This window comes from Simochromis diagramma, unplaced genomic scaffold (genome assembly GCF_900408965.1).
Source record: "Simochromis diagramma unplaced genomic scaffold, fSimDia1.1 OVJJ01000413.1, whole genome shotgun sequence".
NCBI classification, from domain to species: Eukaryota; Metazoa; Chordata; class Actinopteri; order Cichliformes; family Cichlidae; genus Simochromis; species Simochromis diagramma.
Genome location: NW_024386948.1, coordinates 3239794 through 3267724, shown reverse-complemented (window position 1 = coordinate 3267724; position 27931 = coordinate 3239794). Strand labels below are relative to the sequence as shown.

Below are 27931 nucleotides of genomic sequence, written 5' to 3'. Positions count from 1 at the left end.
TGTTAATGTGTCACAGCAATAAGCCATGCATATTGTTAAGTAAATAGGTTTTTTTTATTCAGACCAACAGCAAACTGTTAGATGAAGAAAGCAACCCTGGAAGATTTTGTTTCAGAATTGTGGTCTGTATCTGTGTTTAATTTTCTTTCATCTTTAACAGGTTTTTAAATGCATTCTTTGCATGCAAACTGTATGCAATTTTTGTATAAATATGCAATGTCCTCAAATTCAAGTATCAAGTCCTTTGATTTGTTACCTTGTTTTATATGTATGTTCATTCATTGCTTAGTGATGGGAAGTCCATTTGGGACAGCCTGTGTCCAACAGTAAATGGTCTGTGGGAGGGGCTCAGCATACTCAGCATACATATTTAAAAGTCAAAAAGTCAAATTCAGACTGGTGTGGCTAACAATGGCTCTCCAACAGTTTGTCTGCTGTTTCTTTGTGACGATCATTCTCTCATGCAAAGGTGAGAAAGAAATTCAATTTTGTTTCTCATGACCTATTTTATATGAAGACTGGACAGAGTACAATGTTAATTTAAGGTTCAGCTGTACAGATTTTAACAACTGTTGTAATTAAAAGTACTCTACTATACTTCAAAGCAGCCCACTTGGTAGCCTGCTTGTAGATGGATCCAAGATAAGAAAGAGAGTCAAAAAATCCACCTGGTAAAAAAGCAAATACCTAGAGGTGAAAGCAGGACTATGTTTCACTTTATAATGTAGATCAGATCAGTAAAGTCCCTGTATCTGCTGTGATCCACAGCACTTTATTTATCATTTTGTCAATTTTCTGCTAATGCATTTTCTGTCCAGCCAGCAGTTCGTGTCCCCTTTTCTTTCCAAAACTTTTTCTGTTTGAAATATTTAAGCAATAGTAATGTAAACATTTCAAGTTAATTGGGTTATTTATTATATTTTTTGTATTGACAAATAGAAATGTAGTAGAGAGTAACTATGTGCTCACTGAGAGGGCTGGGTTCAGTGACATGATGTTAACTACTACTGATAAAGTACAACTTGATCATTAAACATAAAACAGGTTTTAGTTTAGTGTTAACAATGTTTACTAACTGGTTAATTACATGGTTTGTTAACTCTCAAGCTGCTGTTGGTCTTTATAAATGGGTATTGTTCCCAAATGGGTAACAATGTGCTGTACAGCTGTAACATTATTATAATACCCGTTAAGATGTTAAAACTGATCATTGTAACCCTGCATATTCATACAGAGAACGCACAGGGAAAAGTGTGCAAAACAAAAGTCTTCACTAAATGTTTGTTTTCACTTGATGTTTGGGTAGTGAGCAAGCAAAGTTCATATATACTTTATATATAGCACTTATGACAGTGCATTTTTGACCAATTCAACATCATTATAATTTGGACTGCCCCTTTCCCAAAATGTTCAGGTAAACAATTCTGAAAGTTTGAGGAAATAAGAAAAGGCAGTGTAGATCCAAGTTGACTTTTCAGGTATTTACTTTCTGTCTGACTAATGCTTCAAAATGTAAATCATGATGTGCAGTACACTGGTTTAACATTTTTTTTATAATTATTTTCTCCTTTATTTTTCAGATGGCCATGCACAGATGTCTGGTAAGGATATTTGTATTTATAATATCCAAGAACAAGTTTCAAGTTTAGTTTCAACCTTAGCTGTTTTCTCTGCTGAGCTAAAAAAAAAAAAAAAAAAAGGAGGCAGTACTAATCTCATTGGTTTGAGCAAAAGAAAACTGGGGATTAAATGTCTTTATTCCTTCCTTTGCTATCTTTAACACCTATACTACTACTAAAGGACACTTTGGAGATTGTGTCCCCCTTTTCTAAGAAGCAGGAGATCACTGTTTATCACTGTCAGTAACAATCTAAAGTTAATTAATTGGACCAATTAACCATAACAAGTGAAGAGCACCAGCACAGTCTAAAGATTTTTGAAAGCTACAGTGTAGCCATAGAGCTTGCCATATAGAGAATAGGAACTTTTAATATAAGAGATACATGTTGTGTGTATGTCTGTGTTTGCATGTAAAGATGAAAATGATTTTCTTTTAGTACTTTTCAGGTCTTGTAGTTCAATCATGGTTCACTTGTCTCATAGTGGATGTTCTGCAGTCCTCACAAACTCATAATTCAGATGAGGGAGTTGGATAGCCTAGACTAGATGAAAATTGTCTTTTGGCTCTAGCTCTACAGCTGATTATGTAGATTATAGGATTATTTATATGGTTTAGTAGTAGTAGTTAACATGGAACAGAGTGGTGCAAAAAATAGAAATCTTGTAAAATATAATTTTTTTTAAAAAACAACTAAATTTGGCAAAAAGCTCTCATCTCTGATAATATTTATATTCATAAACTTATCCATTTACACTGAAATAACATAAAGAATCAAACAACAAAATACCAATGAAAAAATGTAAAACGATTTAAAACGAAAAGGGTCTGGGCTTCTGTCCAGACGCTTTTCTTTCCAAGATACCTTTTTCTGTTGTTTCATTTCATACGCTGAAATGAAAGAATAAATGACCTGTATTTGTATAGCGCTTTTCTAGTCCCTAAGGACCCCAAAGCGCTTTAAACAACCTGTCATCCACCCATTCACACACTGGTGATGGCAAGCTACAATGTAGCCACAGCCACCCTGGGGCGCACTGACAGAGGCGAGGCTGCCGGACACTGGCGCCACCGGGCCCTCTGACCACCACCAGTAGGCAACGGGTGAAGTGTCTTGCCCAAGGACACAACGACCGAGACTGTCCAAGCCGGGGCTCGAACCGGCAACCTTCCGATTACAAGGCGAACTCCCAACTCTTGAGCCACGATCGCCCCGAATAGACTTAATAAACCACTAAAGTTTTTTTTAAATGTATTCTATTGACTCATCAAAGTACCTACCTTTGGCAGATATAACAGCTGAACACACCCATGGCATTCTTTCTAAAATGCAAACCAAATGTTCTTCAGAAAGTTCTTCCCAACTCTGTTGCAGAAGTTCCCATAAATGTGTGGCACTTGTAGGGTGCTTTGTTTTCACTCTTATGTCCAGGTCATCAAAATCAGCTCAGTGGGCTCTTATCCATGTTTTGAAGCTTATTAACTTGTTCTTTTTTCATGAGGTAGTTCTGGCATAGCTTTATCTTATATTTTGGGTTATTATCTTTCTGTAGGATGAACCCCTAAACAGCTAGGCACATACCAGAGGATGCTGCATGGCTCTGCAGAATGCTGTGGTACCCAATGTGGTTGAGGGTGCCTACTTACTTTTGTACCATTTCAGGCTATTCATTGGACAAGAAGAAGAATTGATGTGTTAAATTTTTTTTTCTAAAACCTTCGATCAGTAGTGTACACTTCCTTGCAGGAGTAACACCATGGATTTGGGAACCGTGAAAAAGAAATATCACTTTGGGCCCCACCACTTTAATGTTGCAAACACTGCCAGCCCTAGAATTATAACTCTGTGCAGACATCGACCAATGTTCTGCTTAGATGAATAGATTTTTTTTAATTTATGCAAGACTGAGAAATGTGCAATTTGTTACATTTTAATATTTTTTATGATAATATTATTAGATTTTTTTTGTTTTTTGTTTGTCTGTTTTTTACAATGATTGGTGCCTTTACATCAAATACAAATATAAATTAAATAGCCATTAACTTTTTGGATGGATATAAATTTAAAATCTCATCTATAAAATGGTTTAAAATTATGTTTTACTGATCAAAATTGTTTTATTTAAATTATTAAGGTACTGGCAAATATAACTTAACTCAGTTACCGAATAAAGTGTAGCCAACTGAAAAGTATCTATGTCATGAGACCTAAGTGGAACTCAGATAGATTTTATTTAATTTTATAATGCTGTCATGGACTGACATTCCTCACTGGCCGACCTGCCTGTTGTGTGACAAATGCATTTTATTGCAAAATAAATAAAAAGTCTGTAGGAAAAAAAATCCCAAGGGGCCTCCCTGCAATTAGACACATTGCTTGACATAAAAGAATGCACCTTGTTCTTCAATTAACAGAGGTGCTGGTTCAGTGTCAGGAGTGTGGGTATTGGGAGATGGGATTGGGACAACTAAGCCTGAGCCAAAGCTCTGATCTGTATAGGGTCTGCCTGCACAACACAAACACATTATTTTCTTTTAGAACTGGCGAAAGCTAACTAATACTAGGAAATTTAAGCAGTTTCTATTGACTTTGGAATTAGTTTAATTTCCATCTGTTAACCTTTTCTTTTTTAAACTTCACTGTTAACGGAGCCATCCTACCACTTTAAAATTTACAGTTACAATATTACAACTTCTGAATCTTATATTCACAACATATCTTTTCTGTGTTTTGTTTGCAGGTGTGCCCATTTTATTGGCTGGGTCTGGATCGACTCGATGCTCTGGCAGAGTTGAAGTTTATCACAATAACATCTGGGGAACAGTCTGTGATGATGGCTGGGACTTAAATGATGCTCAGGTGGTTTGCAGACAGTTAAACTGTGGGTCTGCACTACAAGCTCCTCGATCAGCTTACTTTGGTCAAGGAACTGGACAGATTTGGCTTGATGACGTGGTCTGTTCAGGAAGTGAAAGCTCTCTAACTCAGTGTCAGCACAGTGCATTTGGATCACACAACTGTGGACATCACGAGGATGCTGGTGTCATTTGTTCAGGTGAGAAAACGTTTTTAGGTCATTATCCTCTTGTGTGACATACATGAGTTGTGTCACACATAACTGTGGGCACAATAATAATGCTGGCGTCATCTGTTCTGTTAAGATATATTTTTCTCATCCAAGGCATGCCAAATACTAGAAATATATAAAAGGCAATTGAGTTAAAACAGATAAGGTAACCTGAGACCAGGAGGACACACAATATGTGTAAAATTTTCAAGGTTTATATCTCGTAAATACACATGATTTTATGCAAAATCACATCTGATCAGTCAGTTTGTACTTTATATTTACATACAACTATAGATGAACATTACAAGTCCTTTATGTTCCTATCTTTTCTGTTTTTTGGGGGGGGTTTCAGGTGTGCCCATCCGATTAGCTGGGTCTGGATCAACTCGGTGCTCTGGAAGAGTTGAAGTTTATCACAATAACATCTGGGGAACAGTCTGTGATGATGGCTGGGACTTAAATGATGCTCAGGTGGTTTGCAGACAGTTAAACTGTGGGTCTGCACTACAAGCTCCTCGATCAGCTTACTTTGGTCAAGGAACTGGACAGATTTGGCTTGATGACGTGGTCTGTTCAGGAAGTGAAAGTTCTCTAACTCAGTGTCAGCACAGTGGATTTGGATCACACAACTGTGTACATGGTGAGGATGCTGGTGTCATTTGTTCAGGTGAGAAAACGTTTAGATACTAACCCTAATCCTATTTTAAGTAATACTGTTCAAACAACTATGGGCACTATCACAACACTGGTGTCATCTGTTTAGGTGAGATATATCCACAGAATGCCAAATACTGTAAAAACGAATTTCTTGTTTTCACAATTATTTGTATAGTCGTCATAGTCTTCAAAGGCAAATGAGTTAAAACACTGGCAGGGCATGCAAATCCAGCTTCAGGTCGTGTGGAGGAGATCAGGATGGAGGGACCTCCCAAATGAAAAACATGGAGGTGAAAAGGCACCACAAGAGCTTTGACCAGAGGCTAACTGTCACGGTCCTGTGTTTTTGGTTTTTGTACTTTTACTTTGGATTTTATTATGATTTATGACTATTTGTGTTTCGGTTTCCCAGTGTTTATTCAGTGCTCCTTCTGTTTTGTGTCATCCCTGCCTGTATATCCCTTCTAGTGTCGTCAGGTCTCTGTGTTAAGCCCGCGTCTCTGAGTCTGTGTCTTTGCGTGTGTGTGTTTTGTGTTTTACTTTGAAGGTCCGTGTCTGATGTCAGTGTGTTCAGCGTGTTTTCGTTTCGTTTCCCCTGTCCCGTCCTGTCTAATTACTGTCTAATTACTCCCAGCTGTGCCCTCCTTCTGTGTCTCATTCCTTCGTTATCCTTCTGTGTATTTAAGCCTTGTGTCTGCCTCTGATTGCAGTTGCTGGTTCGTCTGCGTTATATGGTGTTTTGTTCTCTAGTCTGCGTTATCTCCCTGCATCTCTGTCTCTGGTTTCAAGTTAGTTTTGCCAGTTTAGGTTTGTCAGTTCTTTTCTCGCCAGCCTCGCCCTTTTTTCGTTGTTTGCCATCCACTTCAATAAAGCTCACTCTCTTTTTTTTTTTTTTGTCTGTCCCGTTTGGCTCTTTTGCCATCAGAATTGTTGTCTAAAGGCAAAGAAAGATGCCCAACGGATTTACTTTACCAAATTGACCATCCCAGCCTTGCCGTAATGGTCTATTTGATTCACCTTTTATTGTTTATTTTATTTTCACTTACTGAATATGGGACAGACTTGACTGGGGGAAAGAAGGGGAGAAAGAAAGAGGGAAAGAGAAACAGCTGAGAAGAGGGACGGGGGAGAAGGGCAAAAGACAAAAACCAACAGAATGAGCAGAAAAAAAAATAAAATAAAATAAAAAATGCATATATCAATCACCTGGATCACCTGCTGAGAAAGAAAAAAGAGAACAAGCAGAAGACAACAAGAGTAATAGAATAAACAGCATCACAATGATATATAGGAATATGACAGTAAATACTAAATATTAAACATTATTGTGCAGCACATAAGATCAACAGAACACAGTGTGCTTTGAGGTAGGAGCCAAAAAGGGTGTAGTTTGTGGGTGTGATCACCCGTGTGTACACCTGTGAGCATGGACGCGCTTGTTTTTTTTAAAAGGTTCCTTCATGTAATGATCTGCTAGAGGGTGTGTGGGGGGGGGGGGGCATAGCCCCGTCCTCCAGGGCATGAAGCAGGTATGGAGGAGATCAAAACTCCAGACATCCAGAGGCCCCCAGAACACAAGAGACCAAGGAAGACTAACAGAGGGGCAGCCGCGCCACTGTCCCAGAAAGAGCTGAGGAGAGTCCCAGATGAGGGCTCACTCCGCAGCCGCGGAGCAGAAGCCAGGGGGAGTTGCAGTGACGCGCCCGTGAGCTCCGCCGGCAGCCAGCTGTGCCTGAGTGACCGAGCCCCAGGCCGAGAGGCCGGGGGCACCCCACCTCCGAAGTGGCCCGAGCGAGCCCCAGGCTCCAGGCCCCGATAAGCGGCCGCCAAGGAGTGAGCCGGTGTGTACCTGGACGCCCATCCCCGGACACAAAGAACCACCAACGCACCGATGTCTGAGGGAGTCCGCCACTGGCAGGGGAAGTGGTGGTAGGGGGAGATAGGCCTCCAAACCTTGGAGGGCCTAAGAATAAAGCTCACTCTCATCAGAAGCAGTGCTTGCATTTTGGGTCCTTTAATAATTTACAAACGGCTTGCCCCGCTGGCCGTGACAGTACGAACCAGCCATCAATGGACCCAGCAGCATTTGACTCGCCCAAGGAGCTCTGTGAGGATATTGTGTACTCTGTGGACAAATTGATTAATTTGTGGCTGGAACATGAGGGGAAAGAACTTCGGCAAGCTGTGGCTAACCGGCTACAGCGATTGGTTTCAGCTCACTTCACCTGCTCGCACAGAATTTAATTCTGAACGAGCTTCGCCTTCACCCCCCGGCTGCTACCACCCACCCAGCAACTAATGCTTCGCTGCCTGGCCCGACGGAGGTTGTTCTGCCCGGCCCGTCGGCCGAGCCTTCGAAAGGGAAATGACACTCACGCCGTCAACGCCCCTCACCACAGTCGGACCTTGGGATATCAGAGCAGCCGACTGTGGTGAGTAAAAAGGACAATATTACTGGTTTGAACTTCAGGACTTTTTCTTCTGGGGTGTTGATGAGACCTAATACGCGTAGCTTACCTGCCTTCGTAGTAACTGACCTCTCCCAGGTTGGTATTTTTAAGACTTCTGGGAAAACAAAGGGCTGTGTTTCTTCTGCTTCTTCTGAGCCTGGATTAACTGTCTCTGACCCTGTTAACCCCGTATCAGCTATCCCAGAGTCTGCTAAAGCTGTGGCTTTCACCCCAGAAACAACCCCAGCTCTGATGATACTAAGACTGTTTTATTTTCCAAGCTGCCACCTCAAGAGACTGTTCAGTGTGCACCTGAATGTGTCATTTCTTGGGCTACTGACACTCATTCAAAGACATTAAGTGGTAATGTTGCAGGAATTCAGGGCCTCCCAGAGGCTGCGTTCCCTAGAGACTGAAAAGCCAGCATTGCCCGAGTCATTTAAAAGTTCCACCGAGTCCGCTCAATTAGCGGCCCAGCAACCGTCAGCTCAGTTAGCCGCCCAGCAACCACTAGCTCAGTCTCCAGTGTCACCTGCTCAGCAGCCACTAGCTCAGTCTCCAATGTCCCCGATACCTGTAGCTCAGACTCCAGTGTCCCCGCTACCTGTAGCTCAGTCTTCGGTTCTGTGAGCCACTCAGCCATCCATCATCTCTATGCAGGGAGAAAATCTAATTCCCAACCAGGGTGTTTCTCATAACTTAGCTGCTTTAGGTGCAGTTATTCACTCCAGGGTCTCCCCAGAGGCTACGTCTCAGTCCCCAGCTGATTCTGGCCCCCTGAAGGTTAAGCAGGCCCCTAGGAACTGCACCATGTCAGCGCTTCCTGGGCTGAGCCAGGGCCCTGTGCAGCTCCAGTTACCTTTGTGTCTGCCAGAGATCCCCGAACCTGCTGGTTCTGATCCGTCTCTGCTAGGAGTCTCGGCGCCTGCTGGTCCTGTGTCTGTCTTCGCTGGAAGGTCCAAGGGGCCCATCCAGCCATCACCGCCGCCTGCAGCTCCATCATCTACGGCTTCCACGCCGTTGCCTGCAATTCCATCATCTTCGATTTCCATGCCGTCGCCTGCAGCTCCAGCACCTATGGCTTCCACATCCTCACCTGGTCCAGCACCATCCTCGCCTGGTCCAGCCTCTGTCTTGCCATTCAAGGTTCAAGGTTCAAGGTTCTTTATTTGTCACATGCATAGTTATACAAGTATAACACACAGTGAAATGTAGGCTGACACGCTCCTCGACATGTGCAAAAATTGGGGGGGGGGGGGTGTAGAGGAAGAACAATATATATATATATATATACAGACATATAGTATATACACTGGGTGAATGTGCAGTAGTAGCAGCAAGCAGGTGAATTCTGTATATTAATATGAATAGACATCTGACTATTTTACAGGAGACAATATAAACATATTTAAAATTAAAGGAATTTGAAGTGTACATTGTGCCTTGGTTTAGTGTCTGGAAGAGTCCTGTCTCAGTCAATTATAGATGATGTGAGAGGGCGGGTGTGTGTGTTTAGGGCACGGATGGCTTGGGGATAGAAGCTCCTCTTGAGTCTCTCTGTCCTTGCCCGGAAGATGCGGAACCTTCTACCAGATTGCAGAAGTTGGAACAGTTTGTTGCCAGGATGGGACGGGTCCTTCAGTATCTGCGCTGCTCTAGTCCGGCATCTCCTGGTGTAGGTGTCCTGAAGCGGGGGGAGAGCAATCCTGCAGCAGCGTTCTGCTGTACGGATCACTCTCTGGAGAGCTTTTTGGTCCTTCACACAGCTGTTCCCAAACCACGATGTCATGTTCTGTGTGAGGATGCTCTCCACAGCGCCTGTATAGAAAATCCTGAGGATCTTTGGAGAGACCCTGAACTTCCTCAGTTGTCGTAGGTGATACAGGCGCTGCCTAGCCTTTTTGGTCTGGACCTGAATGTGGGCAGACCATGTCAGGTCTGAGGAGATGTGGACACCAAGATACTTGAAGGACTGCACCCTCTCCACTGGAGCTCCATTGATGATGATGGGCTTGTAGTCTCTGTGCTGACCCCTTCTGAAGTCCACCACCAGCTCCTTGGTCTTGCTGACGTTCAGCTGGAGGTGGTTGTCCTGGCACCACGATGCCAGATTCTTCACTTCATCCATGTAGGCCGCCTCATCGTTGTTGGAGATGGCACCCAACACCACTGTGTCGTCAGCAAACTTCACAATGGTGTTGGAGCCATGGGTGGCCACACAGTCTGAAGTGTAGAGGGAGTAGAGCAGTGGCGAGAGGACACATCCCTGAGGTGCTCCTGTGTTGATGGTGATGCTGTTGGAGAAGCACCTGCCCACCCTCACCACCTGAGTTCTGCCAGTGAGGAAGTCCAACACCCATGCACACAGACGGCTGTTAAGTCCCAGATCCCTCAGCTTTGTGAACAGTCTGCAGGGCACTATTGTGTTAAACGCTGAACTGTAATCAACAAACAGCATTCGCACATAGTTACCCTGTTTCTTGTCCACGTGGCTGAGAGTGGTGTGTAGGACGTGGGCGATGGCATCCTCTGTGGATCTGTTGGATCTGTAGGCGAACTGCAGCGGATCTGTGGTGTCTGGGATGGAGGAGGAGATGATGTTCTTCAGCAGCCTCTCAAACACCTTCATTACTACCGAGGTCAGTGCAACTGGCCGGTAATCGTTCAGGGATGAGGGTTTGCTGTTCTTGGGCACAGGGATGATGGTGGATCTTTTGAAGCATGTGGGGACCACAGACTTCGCCAGGGACTCGTTGAAGATGTAAGTGAACACACCTGCTAGCTGGTCAGCACAGCAGCGCAGCAGACGGCCGGTGATGCCGTCTGGCCCCGCCGCTTTCCTTGTGTTCACTCTCCTCAGTGCCGCTCGGACGTCATGCTCCGCGATGCTGGTCACCGGGCTCTCGCTGATGACGTCACTGTCCTCGGTAGTCAGGCGGTAGGCCGAGTCGCATCAAATGCGACTCGGCCTGGACGACCTCGCCTTTGCCGGCCACTTTCCAGGCCTCTAGCTGGACATTATCGCTGTCGAGGGCGGCCCCCTGAACGAGGTCACCTCTGTCACCACTACCTGCCGCGTGGCCAGCCTCCGGACTGCTCTGTCGCTGCCACTGCCTTCCGCATTGTCGGCCTCCGGATTTCCTTTAATGGTGTCACCATCGCTGCTTTTCACACAGTCGGCCTCCTGAACTGAACTGTTTTTTTTTTTGGGGGGGGGGGTTATTTGATTTTGATTTTATTGATTAGCATTCAAATATCTCAGTGAAGACAGAACAAAGATCTACCACAAAGCAAGAAAGCATGAGACAAGGCTAATCAAAAGATATTGGCTGAAGCATTTGCTTAATTACGCCAACCCTTTTAACAAAAGATCTTTTTGCATGCATGTTTTGAACTCTTGTGCTGTTGGCCTCTGGGCCGGTCCCCTGAACTGGTTTTGGGACTCTGTTTTCTTGGGCTCCAGTATTTATTTTTTTTTAGTTTTGGACCCATGTTTTGTTTTGGGACCTTCTGGTGCTCCTGTTCTGTTTCCCTGACCATGTGACACTAACACAACGATAGAGTTATAGATACCTTCAGGCAGCTCAGGACCCTCAGGCTCAGGGAGTTTAGGACTTCAGCACAGGGCATGCAATCCCATCTGACTGGGAGTGCTCAACAGGACAAGCAAAGTCTACTGGCTCTAGAAGTAAGGCAGCTGGTCAAAGATGATTGCAACTCCTGGCTTGCAGTTGTGAGTCCATCAGAGGAGCCTTGCTTCATCTTTCAGAGGACTGTCCAGGTGCTCATTGCTCCAGTGACTGGGTTGCTGCAGCGATAATAAAGGCCAAAAAAAAGAGGATGCTCAGGTTTCAGTCTGTTAGCTGTGTCTTCATGTTGTTATTAAATAAAGAATGTCCAGGATTGTTGGGAACAGAAGTAGCTGAGGTTTATTACAGATAATTGCCCTCATGGCAGAGAGACTGATAAAATATTTATGTTCTTAGAATTATGAATCCTGGAAGAGAACTTAAGAGATCCTCACTAAGCTCCTCATCCACAAGCAATGCTGGATAACAGTGTAGCTGAGTGCATTGTCTGATTGCATCATTCGGTCATGTGTAGGTATCTAGACCCAATTGGAGACTCATGAGATGGAGTTAATGCACAAAATACAAAAATACCATGATGGTGTAACAGAAGTCCAATGGGTGGTGGAAAAAATACATCCAAATACGTGCTATATGTGACAAAGACCTTATTCAAACTAAGGGTTTAAATGCACATAGAGTTATGGTAATTAGGGAAATGCCAAACACCATGGTAAACAACTGAAACTACATAGGGAAAACAAGACAAGTGTGGTATAGTAACAAATACCGTAAGGGGCGGTCTATCCTTCAAGCTCGGGTACTCTACCAGAGGCCTGGGAGCTTGAGGGTCCTGTATCTTAGCTGTTCCTAGGACTGCGCTTTTCTGGACAGAGATCTCCGATGTTGTTAACAGGATCTGCTGGAGTCACTTGCCTAGTTTGGGTGTCACCGCACCTCTGAACAAGCTCTGAGCACAAGATCCATAGAGAGTCTATCACATCAGGCAAGACCCCAGGTGCAGGCTGTGTAAAGATGCCCCTGAGACAATCCAGCACATATCAGCAGGGTGTAAGATGCCAGCAGGCAGGGCATACATGGAACGCCATAACCAAGTGGCCGGCATAGTGTACAGGAACATTTGTGCCGAGTATGGACTGGAAGTCCTGAGGTCAAAATGGGAGACGTGGGAGACGTGGTAGGGTGGTGGAGAATGAGCGAGCTAAGATCCTGTGGGACTTCCAGATACAGACGGACAAAATGGTGGTGGCTAACCAACCGGACATAGTGGTGGTAGACAAACAGAAGACGGGCATAGTGATAGATGTAGCGGTTCCCAATGACAACAACATCAGAAAGAAGGAACACGAGCAGCTCCAGAAATACCAAGGGCTCAGAGAAGAGCTCGAGAGGATGTGGAGGGTGAAGGTAACGGTGGTCCCGTGGTAATCGGAGCACTAGGTGCGGTGACTCCCAAGCTAGGCGAGTGGCTCCAGCAGATCCCGGGAACAACATCGGAGATCTCTGTCCAGAAGAGCGCAGTCCTAGGAACAGCTAAGATACTGCGCAGGACCCTCAAGCTCCCAGGCCTCTGGTAGAGGACCCGAGCTTGAAGGATAAACCGCCCGCAGGGGCGTGCTGGGTGTTTTTTATATATATATATATATATATATATATATATATAAATTCCCCACTCGCCCCTGTGGGCGGTCAATTCTTCAAGCTCGGGTCCTCTACCAGAGGCCTGGGAGCTTGAGGGTCCTGCTCCCAGGGATAGGCTTACCTAAAACTAAGAAAACCCAATCATATAAGACAAAATGAGACAAACTAGAACACAAACATAAAACCCAGGACTAGAACACAAATTTCAAGTTTTGTTATCAAGAGTATTGACATTGCTTTCTGTTAACAGAATTAAATGTTGACAACAGGAATTAAGTGTGTTATAATTTGCTATTCAACCACAGTGTAAAATAACAAATATTTCTCTGTAGTTTAGTGACAATTTATATGAAGCCTCATATGTATACAAAGTGAAATGTCTTATAGTGGCAGTACAGTGATGCTTACAGCAATATCATGCAAATAAAGAGATCAAAGATTAACAGTGTTTGAGCATCTGAACGTTAAATTTAATAGGCTTTCTTAAAATATTTTATTTAATATGAAATACAATAACTTTAAACAAAAGGATTTAATGTAAATATAGAACTACAAACTGTATTTTAATTATGGAAAACTTCTCCATTTTAACTATTAATTGCCATTACAATATTTTTTTTGTTCTTAACTCCTTTTCTGCATTTTCAGGTTCACCCATCAGATTAGCTGGGCCTGAATCAACTCAATGCTCTGGAAGAGTTGAAGTTTATCACAATAACATCTGGGGAACAGTCTGTGATGATGGCTGGGACTTAAATGATGCTGAGGTGGTTTGCAGAGAGTTAAAATGTGGACCGGCATTACAGGCTCCCCAGTTTGCTTATTTTGGTCAAGGAACCGGACAGATTTGGCTTGATGAAGTGACCTGTTCAGGAAATGAAAACTTTCTAACTGGGTGTCAGTTCAGTGGATTTGGAGCACACAACTGTAAACATTCTCAGGACGCTGGTGTCATCTGTTCACGTAAGATATATATTTTTGGTCATTCACAAGATTTCAAATACAGCAAATAAAACTTATTTTTACAACTACTGAAAACAGTGTTCAAATGTAAAGCGCAAATGAGTTAAAACAAATATGAACAGAAGGTGAATGCTTTGTGTTTGAGCTTATAAAAAGCTAGTATACTCCTATGGCAGTCCAGAGAAATGAAAGGGTTGCATTAATAATTAATAAATTAATAATCTTACCAGCTCCATGGAGGAAGTTCTTGGTGAAAGTGAATCTGGCTGCTGTCAACTCTTCTGTGGACATGAAAGACCCGGCTGTGATGGAGTCCATCATGAATTTGGTAATTTGTGTGATCCCAAAATCTTAGTGAAACGACTATACTTTTATTTTAATAACAAAACCTCCGAGGTGTTTTAAAAAAAAGTCTTGGATAATGAGCAATCCCAAAAAATTGCTTTATTAGCATTAGCGTCTTGAGTCTCTTTCATGTCAAATTTCATTTAAAATGTAACAATAACAGTCTATAATTTGTGGTGTAATCATTAAATTTTCTTTTTTCTGTTGTGCAGGTCAAAAATGAGCTGGGAGGTACGAATGGTGACCTAAAAGTGAGCTGGTGGAAACTTCCAGAAAAGAAAGATATCAAAAACGTGACAAAGACGTGTACTCCATAGTTCACACTGTTTGTTTCAATAGCTGGATGAAGGCGGCTTACAGCCTGTAAAAGTGATGTGATTGATTTAATCTTTACTTTTCACATGATATCTGTGTTTGCTTGCTTTCTGTTGTGGTACATTTAGTTGTAAAACAAACATAATGCCATGGTCCTGAGTCTGATCATTCACTGTTTTGTGTTTATTAATATTGTCTTATGTTCTTGTTTATTTTGGTTATGTATTCTGTTAAGATTTGCTAGTTAGGGTTTGGTTCTGTACTCCCTCTGTTCCAGTTCCATCAGGTCTCAGTGTAAAGCCTGTGTCTCTGCATTTGTGTTGAGTTTCCTGTTTTACTTTGAAAGTCTGTGTCTTATGTCAGTGCATTCAGTTTTGCGTGCTCCCCATCTCGTTTGTGTAATCAGTGTCAGGCATATCTCCCAGCTTTTTCCTCTTGGTCCTGTTCACCTTTTGTATCTAGTGTCTTCGTCTTCCCCTGCTCGTTGTTGCTCCATCCCTCATTCTACACTGTGTGTTCTGTCTGTCAGCCTGCCTGCATAGTTTATTTATATTTTCAATTTAATTATTTTGGTATCCAGCAATAAAGCTGTTTGAGTGCACTTTTTCGTCTCCTGGAGTCTGCACTTTGGGTCCACCATTTCTGCCTCCCGCACACAGTACATGACACATAATCTCTTTGACTGCAAACTTTACTTTAATGCGTTTGATGACTTATTTCTGTGATGCATTTCCAAAGAAGTTCTGTTGGTGCCAGCAGAAAAATATTACTTTCAAATCTGAAACTTAGCATCTGCTTTGAATTGAGATAAAGGAAAGTGACCTTAAAGGAAGGAAATTATATTTCCATGTGGTTTGCATAATGGAAGACAAACTATATGGAAATATACCATACCCAACCTTTCTTGTCCTCAGAGATTTTTTCTTTATCTCTCCCAAAGTTAGAAATTAAGTTTAAACTACAGGGTGGGCCATTTATATGGATACACCGTAATAACATGGGAATGGTTGGTGATATTAAAGTCCTGTTTGTGGCACATTAGTATATGTGAGGGGGCAAACTCCTCAAGATGGGTGGTGACCAGTGTTGGTCAAGTTACTTGAAAAAAGTAATCAGTAACTAATTACTGATTACTTCCCCCCAAAAGTAATCCCGTTACTTTACTGATTACTTATTTTCAAAAGTAATTAATTACTTAGTTACTTAGTTACTATTTAAAAACACAATTTACAACCCGAATAGGTGATAAAGCGATAGATCTTTCAGCCCAATTCTACTTTTTCTACAATCCATCATACAAAATGTAATCAAATGGAAAAGTCCCTTTTTAAAACTTGTTTTATTAGTTTTCATTTTTTAACTTTATGCATCAAGCAAAAATTAAATTATATGCACCATTTGTATGGAATCAGAACGATGCCACCTTGAAACGAAACCGAAAAAAATATTGAAACCGAAAAAAAATATTGTAACTGAAATAAATGTACTGAAAAATCTTGTATTGAAACTGAAAAAAAAATTGATAGTGAAAAACAATTAATTGAAACTGTAATTTTTTTGTTTTCGCTTACAATTTTTTTTTTCGGTTTCAATCCATTTTTTTTCGGTTTCAATCCACTTTTCGGTTTCAAACCATTTTTCAGTTTCACTCTGCTGGCACTGTTTTGGCGTACGGGGGCGCGCTGGGGGGCGGGGATTCCGACCTGCACGTATTTGCATATATTATAATGCTGACCAATGACTGGAGAAAACACTGACGACGCGGCTGCGGTCACGGACAAACTCGCACGTGTCTGTTCGGGAATGGCAGATGCCGAGAGGTCCAGCGTTTACATTACCGACTATTTCAAAATGACAGCCTGAGGTGTTCTTCAGTAAATTGGACTACCGGACAGGAGGACCTGAGGCCCCACCGCATTATTTTTGGTAAGTTAAATGTGTTTGTAAGCTAATCCGTAGCTACCTAAGGACCTAGCTAGCTAAAATTAGCACTCGGCTGTCGGGGAAACTTGTTTTGTAAAGTTCGTTTAGCTAACCCGTGCAGGTGAATGAATTTACCCTGACTAAAGAAATCAAGAGAAACGCACCGGGCTGCTCAGTGACTAACCACGGTTACTGTACTTTTATTATGAGTATTATACTGTAAGAGCAACAGGCTGGACTCTGCTTCTGCGCAGAGCTGATTATTAAATATGTGCAAACAGCAGCATGTTTTCTGTCGCTTTCCACATGTGGAAGGACATTAACGCCAACTTTTAAATTCCCCTCATTAGTCAATAGCTACGGATTAAAGAGCAAAGCCCGATACTTATGTACTGAAACCAACTACTTCCGCTTGTCAGCTTAAGTTAAAATGTTACATTTTTCCTCTGATTATTTTTTTAGCTTTTTTTTTTTGAGTTTGTTACAAATATTCAGGTTAAAAAACTGTCCGAATTATTTTTAATGAATTATGTTCACAAAGTCACATGTGCAGTACTCTGTACAGCTTGCATCCTTTAGGAAAAATAATTTGAAACATTAATATTTCTTGTTCAATACTGAGCTGATAACACCTCTGTATGTTGTGACCAGGATGCAGCAGCAGACTGAACCTCGACTGAAACCTGCTCCATCATCTCATCTTTGCAGATGTCCATTTATAAAGCATCAACAACTCAAAGGTAAACATGATATTAGAAAATGTGTTAGTAAGGCCTTTAAAACAAATAAAACAAATAAACAGCTGTCGGCAGAACTGTAGGACTGAACAACTTCAGATCTCGAGTGTGTGAGGCTGGAGAAGGATCAGCTGTATTTCAGATTTGAGAGATAAACTTTATATTTCAGTTTGTGATGATTCTGTTCTGTTTGTGATTACAGGAGCTGTCCTCAGATTCAGACCTCAGCACCACCCAGTGACAGCAGACAGATCATCCTATATCTTCAATCTTTGTAGTTACTCCAAAATTAACTGAAGAAAACAGTACAAAGGTTAAAGTACCACATGTGCTGTCAGTGAAAGCTGCAGCTGTTTTATTGATAAATTTAAAGACAAAAAGTCAAAAGGATTAATCACCCCTGTAACTGTGTCACTATACATCAGCATTAACAGTACCTCAGTTTGGTGTTTCAGAAAACTGCTGATCTCAGACCTGCACAACTTCTGTTTTAAACACTGAATGTACTCAGCTACATGAAGAGCACATGATGTTTTCTCTGACACAATTAAATAAAACCTGATTAAAGTCAAAGGTTGTTACTTGTATTTGAACTAAAAACTTGTGATCTGGAATTCTTTCACTGTTTTTTGACAATATTGTGTTATTTATCATAAAGTAATTCAGAGTCATTCATACCAGAGTAACCAGTGAGCACAACATATATTTAACTTTCTACAGGACTTAAAGCTATTACTATAGCTTATAGCTATTACTTAACTGCACTACTGTATAGTTCTGTGTAAATAATCATTCTGTACATATGATTTTTAATCCTACAACTGTTTATAATTTGCATAGTTCACATTTCTGTATAACTGTATATCTCAGATTTCTGTATAGTTTTTCATATTTATATCCTGTTCATAGCCTGTACATAGTTTGTACTCACTACAGCCTGTACATACTTATAGAATATTCTTAACATACTTCATACCATGTACATTGTAACATACCATAACAGACCCATTTCTGTAATATACATATACATACATATACATATCTATATTATTGCTAATATATATTGTAATATATCTATATCATGGCTAAAGCACTTCTGGATGGATGCAAACTGCATTTCATTGCCCTGTACCTGTGCATGTGCAATGACAACAAAGTTGAATTCTATTCTATTATATTATGTAAAAGTCTAGACCCTCTGAGGATTATCTGAGTACTTCTAACATTACACAAAGCAAAGGTCTCCATCAGTGTTCATGAAATGCTGGGTTTATCTTTCTTGTGAGGGAGCTGCTGGTGAAGATCACGAGCCCTGCTTGATCCTGGCGACGAGTTTCAGTCTTCCTGGTGTTTCTGAAATGATGCCTCTCACTGTGGCTCAACAGAACTTCTGGCACAGGACAGCTGTAATGAAAGAAATTGAAGTTTTGGAAAAAAAAAAAATCTCGGAAATGCCCTAAATGTGAGAAGCAGATTTTGTATTTACTTTTCTTTTGCCAATCAAGATAACAAAGTATAATTTTCACCATACAATTACTAACCTTGTCATCTCCTGCACTGTCTGTTTTGGGCTCTGGGCTTCCCAGCACTCATGAGACTGCTTTGCTGCACTGTGGTATGAGGTGCTAACCTGTTGACAGTGTTGGGAAGGTTAATTTTAAAATGTATTCCACCAAAGATTATAGAAGTAATGTATTCTGAATACTTTACAACTACATGAATGTACTATTGCTGTGTGATTTATTACTATTACTGAAGGCTACTCGCCATACCAATACCAACTAGATGTTAAAATCTTAATATAAATGAGTAACAGTAGGTGGACATTAGGTAAGGCTGCACTTTTTGCAGCGATCTCGTGTAGAAAACTATTCAGCGGCTCCGAACCATATAAAGGGACCTCTGGCTAATACGTCCGGTTCGTGTCGGGCTCGTAGCTGAAAACTAGCTTTACTTTGTTGTCTGGGTCAAGTTTGCTAGCGAGAGACAGAGAGAGGCATTGAAAGGCTGCTTAATGTTTCGGAGGAAAACATGAACACGGTGTACAGTCGAGTCTTAACAGCTTACTTACAGCTGGGCTCGTCAGGCACTCTTTTTGGCTGCAGTGGTTATTATTATATTTACATGCTTCCAGCTCCCGTTTCTGCCCCGTGACAGCTGTACTTTTCCTTTCTCTCCCTCCCTCGCTCACAGACACATAACGGGTATGGCAGTCCATTCTCCCTGCAGCACGGACTACACTGCCCATGAGGCTACATTGTTTAGGGCGATGCCTGTAACACTCTGCTATTGCCTTCATATTAAATAATTTTTGTATAATAATTTTTAGAGGCTCTTATTGCGTGTTTTGTTTGGGTTTCCACCAGCGTGGAATTACCAAAAATAGAGAGACCATAGCCTAACATATGAAACAGGAAAATACCGCCATGTAATCCATTTATTTCAACAAACTAACTGTATTCTCAATATCACCAATTGAACAGTAACTGTAACGGATACATTTACTCATATTTTGTATTTTAAATACGTAACGCCGGTGCATGTGTTATGTTACTGCCCAACACTGCCTGTTGAGATCCGCTCCTAGAACACCGGCCTCCAACTCCTGAAGAGACACGGGTGTCCCTAACTTTAGCAAATATTAGCTTAAGGCTAGCTTGCTACGACGAATAGGCTAATACCAGCATTTTACCACAACTTCACCAGATGTAGCTAAAAAAACTAAACTAATGTCCAGCCCAGTGGGACAGCAAGAAAAGATGACAAAAAATGATTACTTACCTGCGGTTTGGAAGTTCAAGCTGAAATTGAAGCAGCCACTGAAAGACGGGAAGAGAGAAAGATGGCAGCTTGGTCAGCACTAGTGGCCTCTATAATGTGTGCAAATACATGCGGGCCGGAACCCCCCCCAGCACGCCCCCGGACGCCAAAACAGTGCCAGCAGATTGAAACTGAAAAATGGTTTGAAACCGAAAAATGGATTGAAACCGAAAAAAAAAAAAAATTGTAAGCGAAAACAAAATAATTACAGTTTCAATTAATTGTTTTTCACTATCAATTTTTTTTTCGGTTTCAATACAAGATTTTTCAGTACATTTATTTCAGTTACAATATTTTTTTTCGGTTTCGTTTCAAGGTGGCATCGTTCTGATTCCATACATTCTCTGACTGGAAGAAATTTGTTTAATATTTAAACCTATTTTCTGCACATTCCAGCACATAATTTTTTTTTTGTGTTTACACTCACTCTTTCAAATAGATGCAAGTAAAACACAGCAGAAAATAAATAAAATCAAAGACTCAGCAGTGCTTTTGCTCTATTTTCACCTGTAAAGCAGGAGTAGGATAGGCGGAGGTTTACCCTGGAGCAGGTGTGCCGCAGCGGTCAGTGGAAGAATCCGCGGGTTTCTCTGAGAATTTCCCATTACGCCGTTGCGCACTCGGTGCTTGCTTGGAAGTTTAGGGGGGTTTTTTGCTGTAAAAAGAAGTTTTCTTCCCACGCACAACGGACACTAATGTTTTTGTCACTTTTTATGGAATAAAACTCAAAGTAAGGTCAGTACTTCCACGCTTTAAACGCTGCACGCTCATACTCTCTCCCGCACTCGATATATTATCCATTGTTGATCTGCACACAGCTGTTGTCACTAACGGCGCACTTGCTTACGTCACTGTCATGAGACATTCTCGCAAAAAAAAAATCACGGTTTTAGTAACGCAGTAACGCAGCGTTCCTACGGGAAAGTAACGGTAATCTAATTACCGTTTTTGCAATAGTAATCCCTTACTTTACTCGTTACTTGAAAAAAAGTAATCGGATTACGCGTTACTGCCCATCTCTGGTGGTGACCACGGTGGCCATTTAGAAGTCGGCCATCTTGGATACAACTTTTGTTTTTTCAATAGGAAGAGGGCCATGTGACACATCAAACTTATTGGTAATGTCACAAGAAAAACAGTGGTGTGCTTGGTTTCAACGTAACTTTATTCTTTTATGAGTTATTTACAAGTTTCTGATCACTAGGGGTGATCGTGGCTCAAGAGTTGGGAGTTCGCTTTGTAATCGGAAGGTTGCCGGTTCGAGCCCCGGCTTGGACAGTCTCGGTCGTTGTGTCCTTGGGCAAGACACTTCACCCGTTGCCTACTGGTGGTGGTCAGAGGGCCCGGTGGCGCCAGTGTCCGGAAGCCTCGCCTCTGTCAGTGCGCCCCAGGGTGGCTGTGGCTACAATGTAGCTGCCATCACCAGTGTGTGAATGTGTGTGTGAATGGGTGGATGACTGGATATGTAAAGCGCTTTGGGGTCCATAGGGACTAGTAAAGCGCTATACAAATACAGGCCATTTACCATTTACTCATAAAATGTGTTCAATGTGCTACCCATTGTGTTGGATTGTCAATGCAACCCTCTTCCCCCACTCTTCACACACTGATAGCAACACCACAGGAGAAATGCCAGCACAGGCATCCAGTATCCGTAGTTTCAGGTGCTGCACATCTCGTATCTTCACACCATAGACAATTGCCTTCAGATGACCCCAAAGATAAAAGTCTAAGGGGGTCAGATCAGAAGACCTTGGGGGCCATTCAACTGGACCACAACGACCAATCCACTTTCCAGGAAACTGTTCATCTAGGAATGCTCGGACCTGGCACCCATAATGTGGTGGTGCACCATCTTGCTGGAAAAACTCAGGGAATGTGCCAGCTTCAGTGCATAAAGAGGGACCCATACGGTAAAAAAAAATACATTTTTCCTGGCCAAAATATGTTTCAAATATATGGTAAATATATTTTGTATTTGTGATTCTCCAAAAGAATATATTTTTGAAATTGAAAATATATTTCTTTCAAACCAAAATACATTTCAAAAGATATTTGCATTCAAGAAAATACAGTAGAATGTATTTCAAAGTATGTATGCATGTATTTAGTGCAATAATAATAAAAGTAACAACATCTGCATCTAATCACATCTGCAAAAACAGTTGGATTCAAACAAAACAGAGTCAAAGGTCTTGCAAGAATTAGGTTATTTATTCATTTGCTTACAGTATTTCACATTACACAATATTAGCATTCACTTGACTTTGAAATTATTTGTCAGTGATACAGTACACAAAATACAACAACTGCTATGTACACTTTAGTTTTTGACAATATATACAATATAGTACTTAAAGAAACAGTCCCCTTTTTTGGAAATAGGCTCATTCTCCATCTCCCTCAGAGTTAAAAAGTTGAGTTTGAACATTAAGTCTTTGGTCATTTTTCAACGCGATGCTCATGTAGCTGAGATATAATGTACGAATTGTGAACATTCTCAAAACTGTATTGTACATAGGTTATACTTTTTTTATTGTGTGAACTTTATTTTTTGTGGAACTAAGGTTCCGTGTGTCATTGTTGAAGTGGGACATTAATCAGTGTAACGCCACCTGCGGCCACATTGCGGGTGTGGGGTTTCCTAGCCAGAGCTGTACGGACTCCACACTGGTGAGGCACGCTTTCTGTAGCTCTTCTCCCTGTACTAAATTATCCATCTAAATTCGGTGTATTTGTCTTTGTTAAGTATTGGCTCCTAGGGTTAAAAGCTCTCAAAGTGTTTTCAATTGCTTTGAGTGAGAAAAATGATATTTGGAACGGTGCTTTATCTGTTATATCATCCGTTTATGTGGAACTTACTTGTGCTAAACAGGGGTGAGGAGAAGCCTGCTGCCGCTGTGTGACACTGATTTTGCTGCTGCACTCTGTTTTATAGGTATGTGTAAATGTGTAGTTTTTGTTTTATGTGTATAATGAGCTCATGTCCCGAGGCTGTGCTCTGAGCACTATCTTCAGCCATGTTGGGAAGAGTTAAAAAGTTGTTTGAATATGTATTATGCAATTGACCTATTTTAATGGGAATTTGAATGTTATACGTTATTGTTAGTGATTCCATAATTGTCTCTGTTTTACCCCACTGTAATATTTGATTTTGAAGTGGCGGTTGTGAGAATTGTTATTTTGATAAGTTGTATTTTCTTTTATATGATGCAAGCAGAGCTGTACGGACTCCACACTGGGTGAGGAGAAGCCTGCTGCCGCTGTGTGACACTGATTTTGCTGCTGCACTCTGTTTTATAGGAATAAACCCTGTTTCCAGCCAGTCCGTGTCTGTTGTCACAACGCAGTCGTCCATTTCACATCTGCTACATAAAAGTGGTGCCGTGACCCGGATGCATCTGATCAGCCGCTGCCGATCGCTGAGGTTGAGCTGAACACTTCCGACACCTGTAATATAAGTAAAATTATTCTGTGGGTCAGCAAAAAAATTTCCAGTGTTCTGTTAGTAGGCATTTCTCCCAGTTACACCTGTTAGAGTCTAACTGAGCCATGTTTACTTGTGTTGTATTTTTCTGAGTGATAGGTATTTTTGTATTCCTTTTGTTTCTGATCCTCTTTGTAGTTATTGCTAACCTCCTGTAAGCAACATGGCTGGTAGGGGCCAAGACTCCTTTAACCTTTTCACGCCAGTCGCTGGGAGAGGTTGGAGACTGTCTGGGGCAGATGAAATGAGAGACAGGTCTATAATGTCGCGTGATGAGCCAGCAGAGTCAGATGACATTATTCGAAATAAAGCTCATGAGCGCCAGTCCTCAACCCCTGCTTTGAGCGACGACAGCACACACAAAGAGCTACGTGAGCTCATTGGTGAATTGGGAACCCAGATAGGTGAATCAATCGCTAGCCAGCTACTATCCAGTCAAGTCCCACTTGGTCCAAACCAGACAGCCCCAGCCGAGTCCCCCAAAGTTAAGAGCCCTGACACCACTCTCGACCTCTCCAAAGTGAACTTAGTGGTCCGACAAGATATCAAAGACCCACCTATGTACAGAGGTGATGATGCGAATAAGTACTCTGTTCATGAGTGGATAGACATGATGGAAGTGTACTTAGAGAAGAGAGGGTTGTCTAGAGCCGTGCAGGTGGATGAAGTCTTAAACCACCTCCTCGGCAGAGCTAAATACATTGTTAAGGTGGGTTTGAAAATTAACTCATGTTCTGGTGTAGTGACCAACCCTGAGACCATCTATGCCATACTCAGGCGTTATTTTAGTGATAGTCCTGGCTCCTGTCAACCACTGGCTGACTTCTATGCCACCCAAGCAGTTGCAAAAGAGACCCCAGTAGACTACTGGGTGAGGCTTAATATCGCTGCTGAGGCAGCTGACAAGCATTTACAGCGTCAGGGAGGCAAAATGGAGAACATGGAGGCAGAGATAGCCATGATGTTTATCAGAAATTGTCCTGATCCCAGCCTCGCCTGTGTTTTCAAATGTAAGCCCATCAGTAAATGGACAGTAATGGAGGTTCAGGAAGCCATTGATGAACACCAAAGAGAGTGTCATGCAAAAAAGAAGAGCCTGGGCTCTGCCAGACCCCATCCCCTCCTCGTGGCTACTGCGACAACCACAAGCGAGTCACCTGAGTTTGAACTGAACCATGCCCAAGTAGGTACAGTAAAATGTTCCCAGGACAGCCCGGTTAAGGCTGCTGGAGCTGCCGCTTCAGACCCAAGTGCTCTAGACTGCGTGCTCAGTATGCTGGAGAGGGTGTTAGAGCGCTCCAACCAGCCTGTCCACCCCGTAATTAGACCACAGCCTCTAGCCTCAGCCAGGTTCCCTTCGTGCCAGGTTTGTGGCAATAGCTCACATTCCACGCGCACTCACTGCATGAGAGAGAGGAGATGTCTAGGTTGCCTGGAGGTTGGGCATCAGAGGAAAGACTGCCCCAGAGCAGCTGAGCCCATTACCCAGCAAAATAATCCCCAGGGAAACTAGGGTGCTTGCACTTGAGAGGGGACAGTGTGAGCGAAGAGTGCGAAACCCTCAATCCCAGTGATGACATACAGACTGTATACAAAGAAAGCCTGAAGTGTGCCCCACCTGGTACTGTTGTACTTTCCCAGAACATAGTAAGACTCGATGAGGCAGACAGCCTATTTTACACGAATGCATTGGTGAATGATAAAGTCTCTTTGCAGGCCCTTCTTGATACAGGTTCCACGGCGTGTACCTTACGCGAAGAGGCGGAGCGAGAGTTAAAGAGGGCTGGGGTCGCATTGGAATTAAGCGACACTCGTACTGACATTGTGCTAGTAGGCTGTGGTGGAGTTCAGGTTAAACCCAAAAGTATATGTGAGTTGAAGATGGAAGTGTATGATTGTACGTTCAGAGTGCCTGCCCTAGTGGTGCCCGGTCAGAAAGATCAGTTGATTTTAGGGACAAATGTTATCAAACACCTTCTCAGACACTTCAGGCTGTCCCCCCATTTCTGGCAAGTCCTGAGCAAACCCGAATCAGCAGAAGCGCCTGAAATAGTGCAGTTTCTGAATATGCTGTCTGGCATTAACAGGTGGAGGGGTGACGAAATGCCAGATGTCATTGGCACTGTCAAACTAGCTCAGGCAGTGACTCTACTCCCCAAGCAAGAGCACCTTGTATGGGGCAGACTGCCAGCGTCATCACCCCTTTCCGAGGGCAGCGCCATTCTGGTTGAACCACCAAAATCGCAAACTCATAAAAAAGGTGTCATTGTCTGTAGAACTGTGGTTTCTATGAGTGGCGATAGGTGGGTCCCTGTTCGAATCCTGAACACATGTGATAAGCCTATCACATTGAGACGAAACGCTAAGGTAGCAGATGCTTCCGCTTGTGTAGCTGTTGAAGATCTCGAAGTGGCTTCTGACCAAAACCCAAGTGAGACCCTTAGGGTCCAGAGCCAGACAGTGTGTGGCGACGCACAGAGTAGCCCTCCCTCCTGCCCTAGCCTGCATGACAGCTTGCAGAAGATGGGGTTGGAGGACATAGACCTCGACTCTTGCGAAGTCTCAGACCACTGGAAGGCTCAGGTACTGCAACTGATCCACAGGTATGAGGATGTCTTTTCCAAGGGTAAGCTGGACTATGGACTGGCAAAGGATTTTGTCCATCGCATCCATCTGTCTGACGACAGGCCGTTCAGACTTCCCTATCGGCGCGTCCCTCCAGGGCAGTACCACAAGTTGCGACAGGTGCTCACAGAGATGGAGGAGCGAGAGCTGATCCGCAAATCCAACAGTGAGTGGGCGTCCCCACTGGTACTGGTGTGGAAGAAGAATGGAGATCTCAGGATATGCGTGGACTACCGCTGGTGGAACGCACGCACAGTCAAGGATGCCCATCCCTTGCCCCACCAGTCAGACTGTCTGGCAGCCCTGGGAGGTAACGCAATTTTCAGTGCCATGGATCTCACCTCTGGCTTCTACAATATTGAGATGGCAGAGGAGGACAAAAAGCTAACGGCCTTCACAACACCAATGGGGCTCTACGAGTTTAACAGACTCCCCCAAGGCCTGTGCAACAGTCCGGCAAGCTTCATGCGTCTCATGATGGGCATATTTGGCGACCAGAATTTCCTAACCCTGCTGTGCTACCTGGACGACTTGCTTGTTTATGCACCCAATGAAGCAGAGGCTCTCAGGAGGTTGGAGATTGTGTTTAGCAGACTACGTGCCCATGGACTGAGATTAGCCCCTAAAAAATGTCATCTGCTCCGGAGGAGTGTGAGATTTCTGGGCCATGTTGTGACTGAAGGCGGGGTTTCGACCGATCCTGACAAGGTTAAGGCGATCACCGCTATCTCAGAGGCTGATCTCATGATGGAGGATGGGGTTACGCCATCCCAGAAGAAGATAAAGTCGTTTCTGGGTATGGTAATGTACTACCAGCACTTCATACAGGACTGTTCTAAGATTGCCAGACCCCTTTTTACCCTGACTGCCGCTCCCAAAGGAAAGAAAGTAAACGCTCGAGGTGCTGCTTCTTTCCGGAGGCTCAGCCCAAGTGATTGGAAGAAGGAGCATGTTGACTCGTTTGAACGCTTGAAGGCTGCACTCCTCAACTCCGTTGTGCTTGCTCACCCTGATTTCAACAAACCGTTTATCTTGTCGACAGACGCTTCACAGGACGGCTTGGGTGCCGTGCTGTCACAAGTCCAAGAGGGCGAAAGTAAAGCACATCCCGTTGCATTTGCCAGCAAGGCCCTCGCCCGTGCACAGAGAAACTACCCCGCCCATCGCCTTGAGTTTCTGGCGCTAAAGTGGTCTGTCTGTGACAAATTCAGCCACTGGTTGAAGGGGCATAGCTTTACCGTCTGGACAGACAATAACCCCCTAACATATATTCTCACGAAGCCTAAGCTTGATGCATGTGAACAGAGGTGGGTGTCAAAGCTGTCCCCCTACGACTTCAGCATCAAGTACATTCCTGGCAGTAAAAATGTCGTTGCAGATGCTCTGAGCAGGCAGCCATTCGTTCACAACCGTGTTAGTCAGAGACTCATGACTGAACCCTATGCAACCCTGTTAGAGGAGTCGCAACAGGTCAAAGAAATCTCGGTTCAGGATGCATTCAGGCTCAGTGCCAACCACCAAAGTGTTGAGTGTTTGGCCCCTGCAGAGAGCCTAGGGTGTTGTTCCCTGACTAATGATGAAGTTTCCGCAGTCTTCGCAGGCCACGCTGAGTGGGACCAAGGCTCAAAACAGAGAGCAATCTCCTGGTTGACTCAAGAGCTAGATCGGTTTCCCTCACTAGGCCAGAAC

General features: G+C 43.0%; 1 protein-coding gene across 1 annotated transcript; it reads left to right on the top strand.

The window, feature by feature from the left end:
* Positions 1-244: 244 nt before the first annotated feature.
* LOC120737589 (deleted in malignant brain tumors 1 protein-like) lies at positions 245-15542 on the top strand. The gene is made up of 7 exons (XM_040038383.1): positions 245-469; positions 1581-1601; positions 4360-4674; positions 5042-5356; positions 13676-13990; positions 14221-14318; positions 14548-15542. The coding sequence occupies exons 1-7, from the start codon at positions 331-333 to the stop codon at positions 14650-14652; spliced, it is 1308 nt and encodes a 435-aa protein (XP_039894317.1). The 5' UTR covers positions 245-330; the 3' UTR covers positions 14653-15542.
* The last annotated feature ends 12389 nt before the right edge of the window (positions 15543-27931 follow it).

Bases quoted from the DNA above. Each gene is read 5' to 3' on its own strand.
- LOC120737589 (XM_040038383.1), top strand. From the start codon at position 331: ATGGTCTGTGGGAGGGGCTCAGCATACTCAGCATACATATTTAAAAGT. The intron at 470-1,580 runs GTGAGAAAGAAA...TTTATTTTTCAG, and splicing joins GATCATTCTCTCATGCAAAG to ATGGCCATGCACAGATGTCT. The intron at 14,319-14,547 runs GTAATTTGTGTG...TCTGTTGTGCAG, and splicing joins TGGAGTCCATCATGAATTTG to GTCAAAAATGAGCTGGGAGG.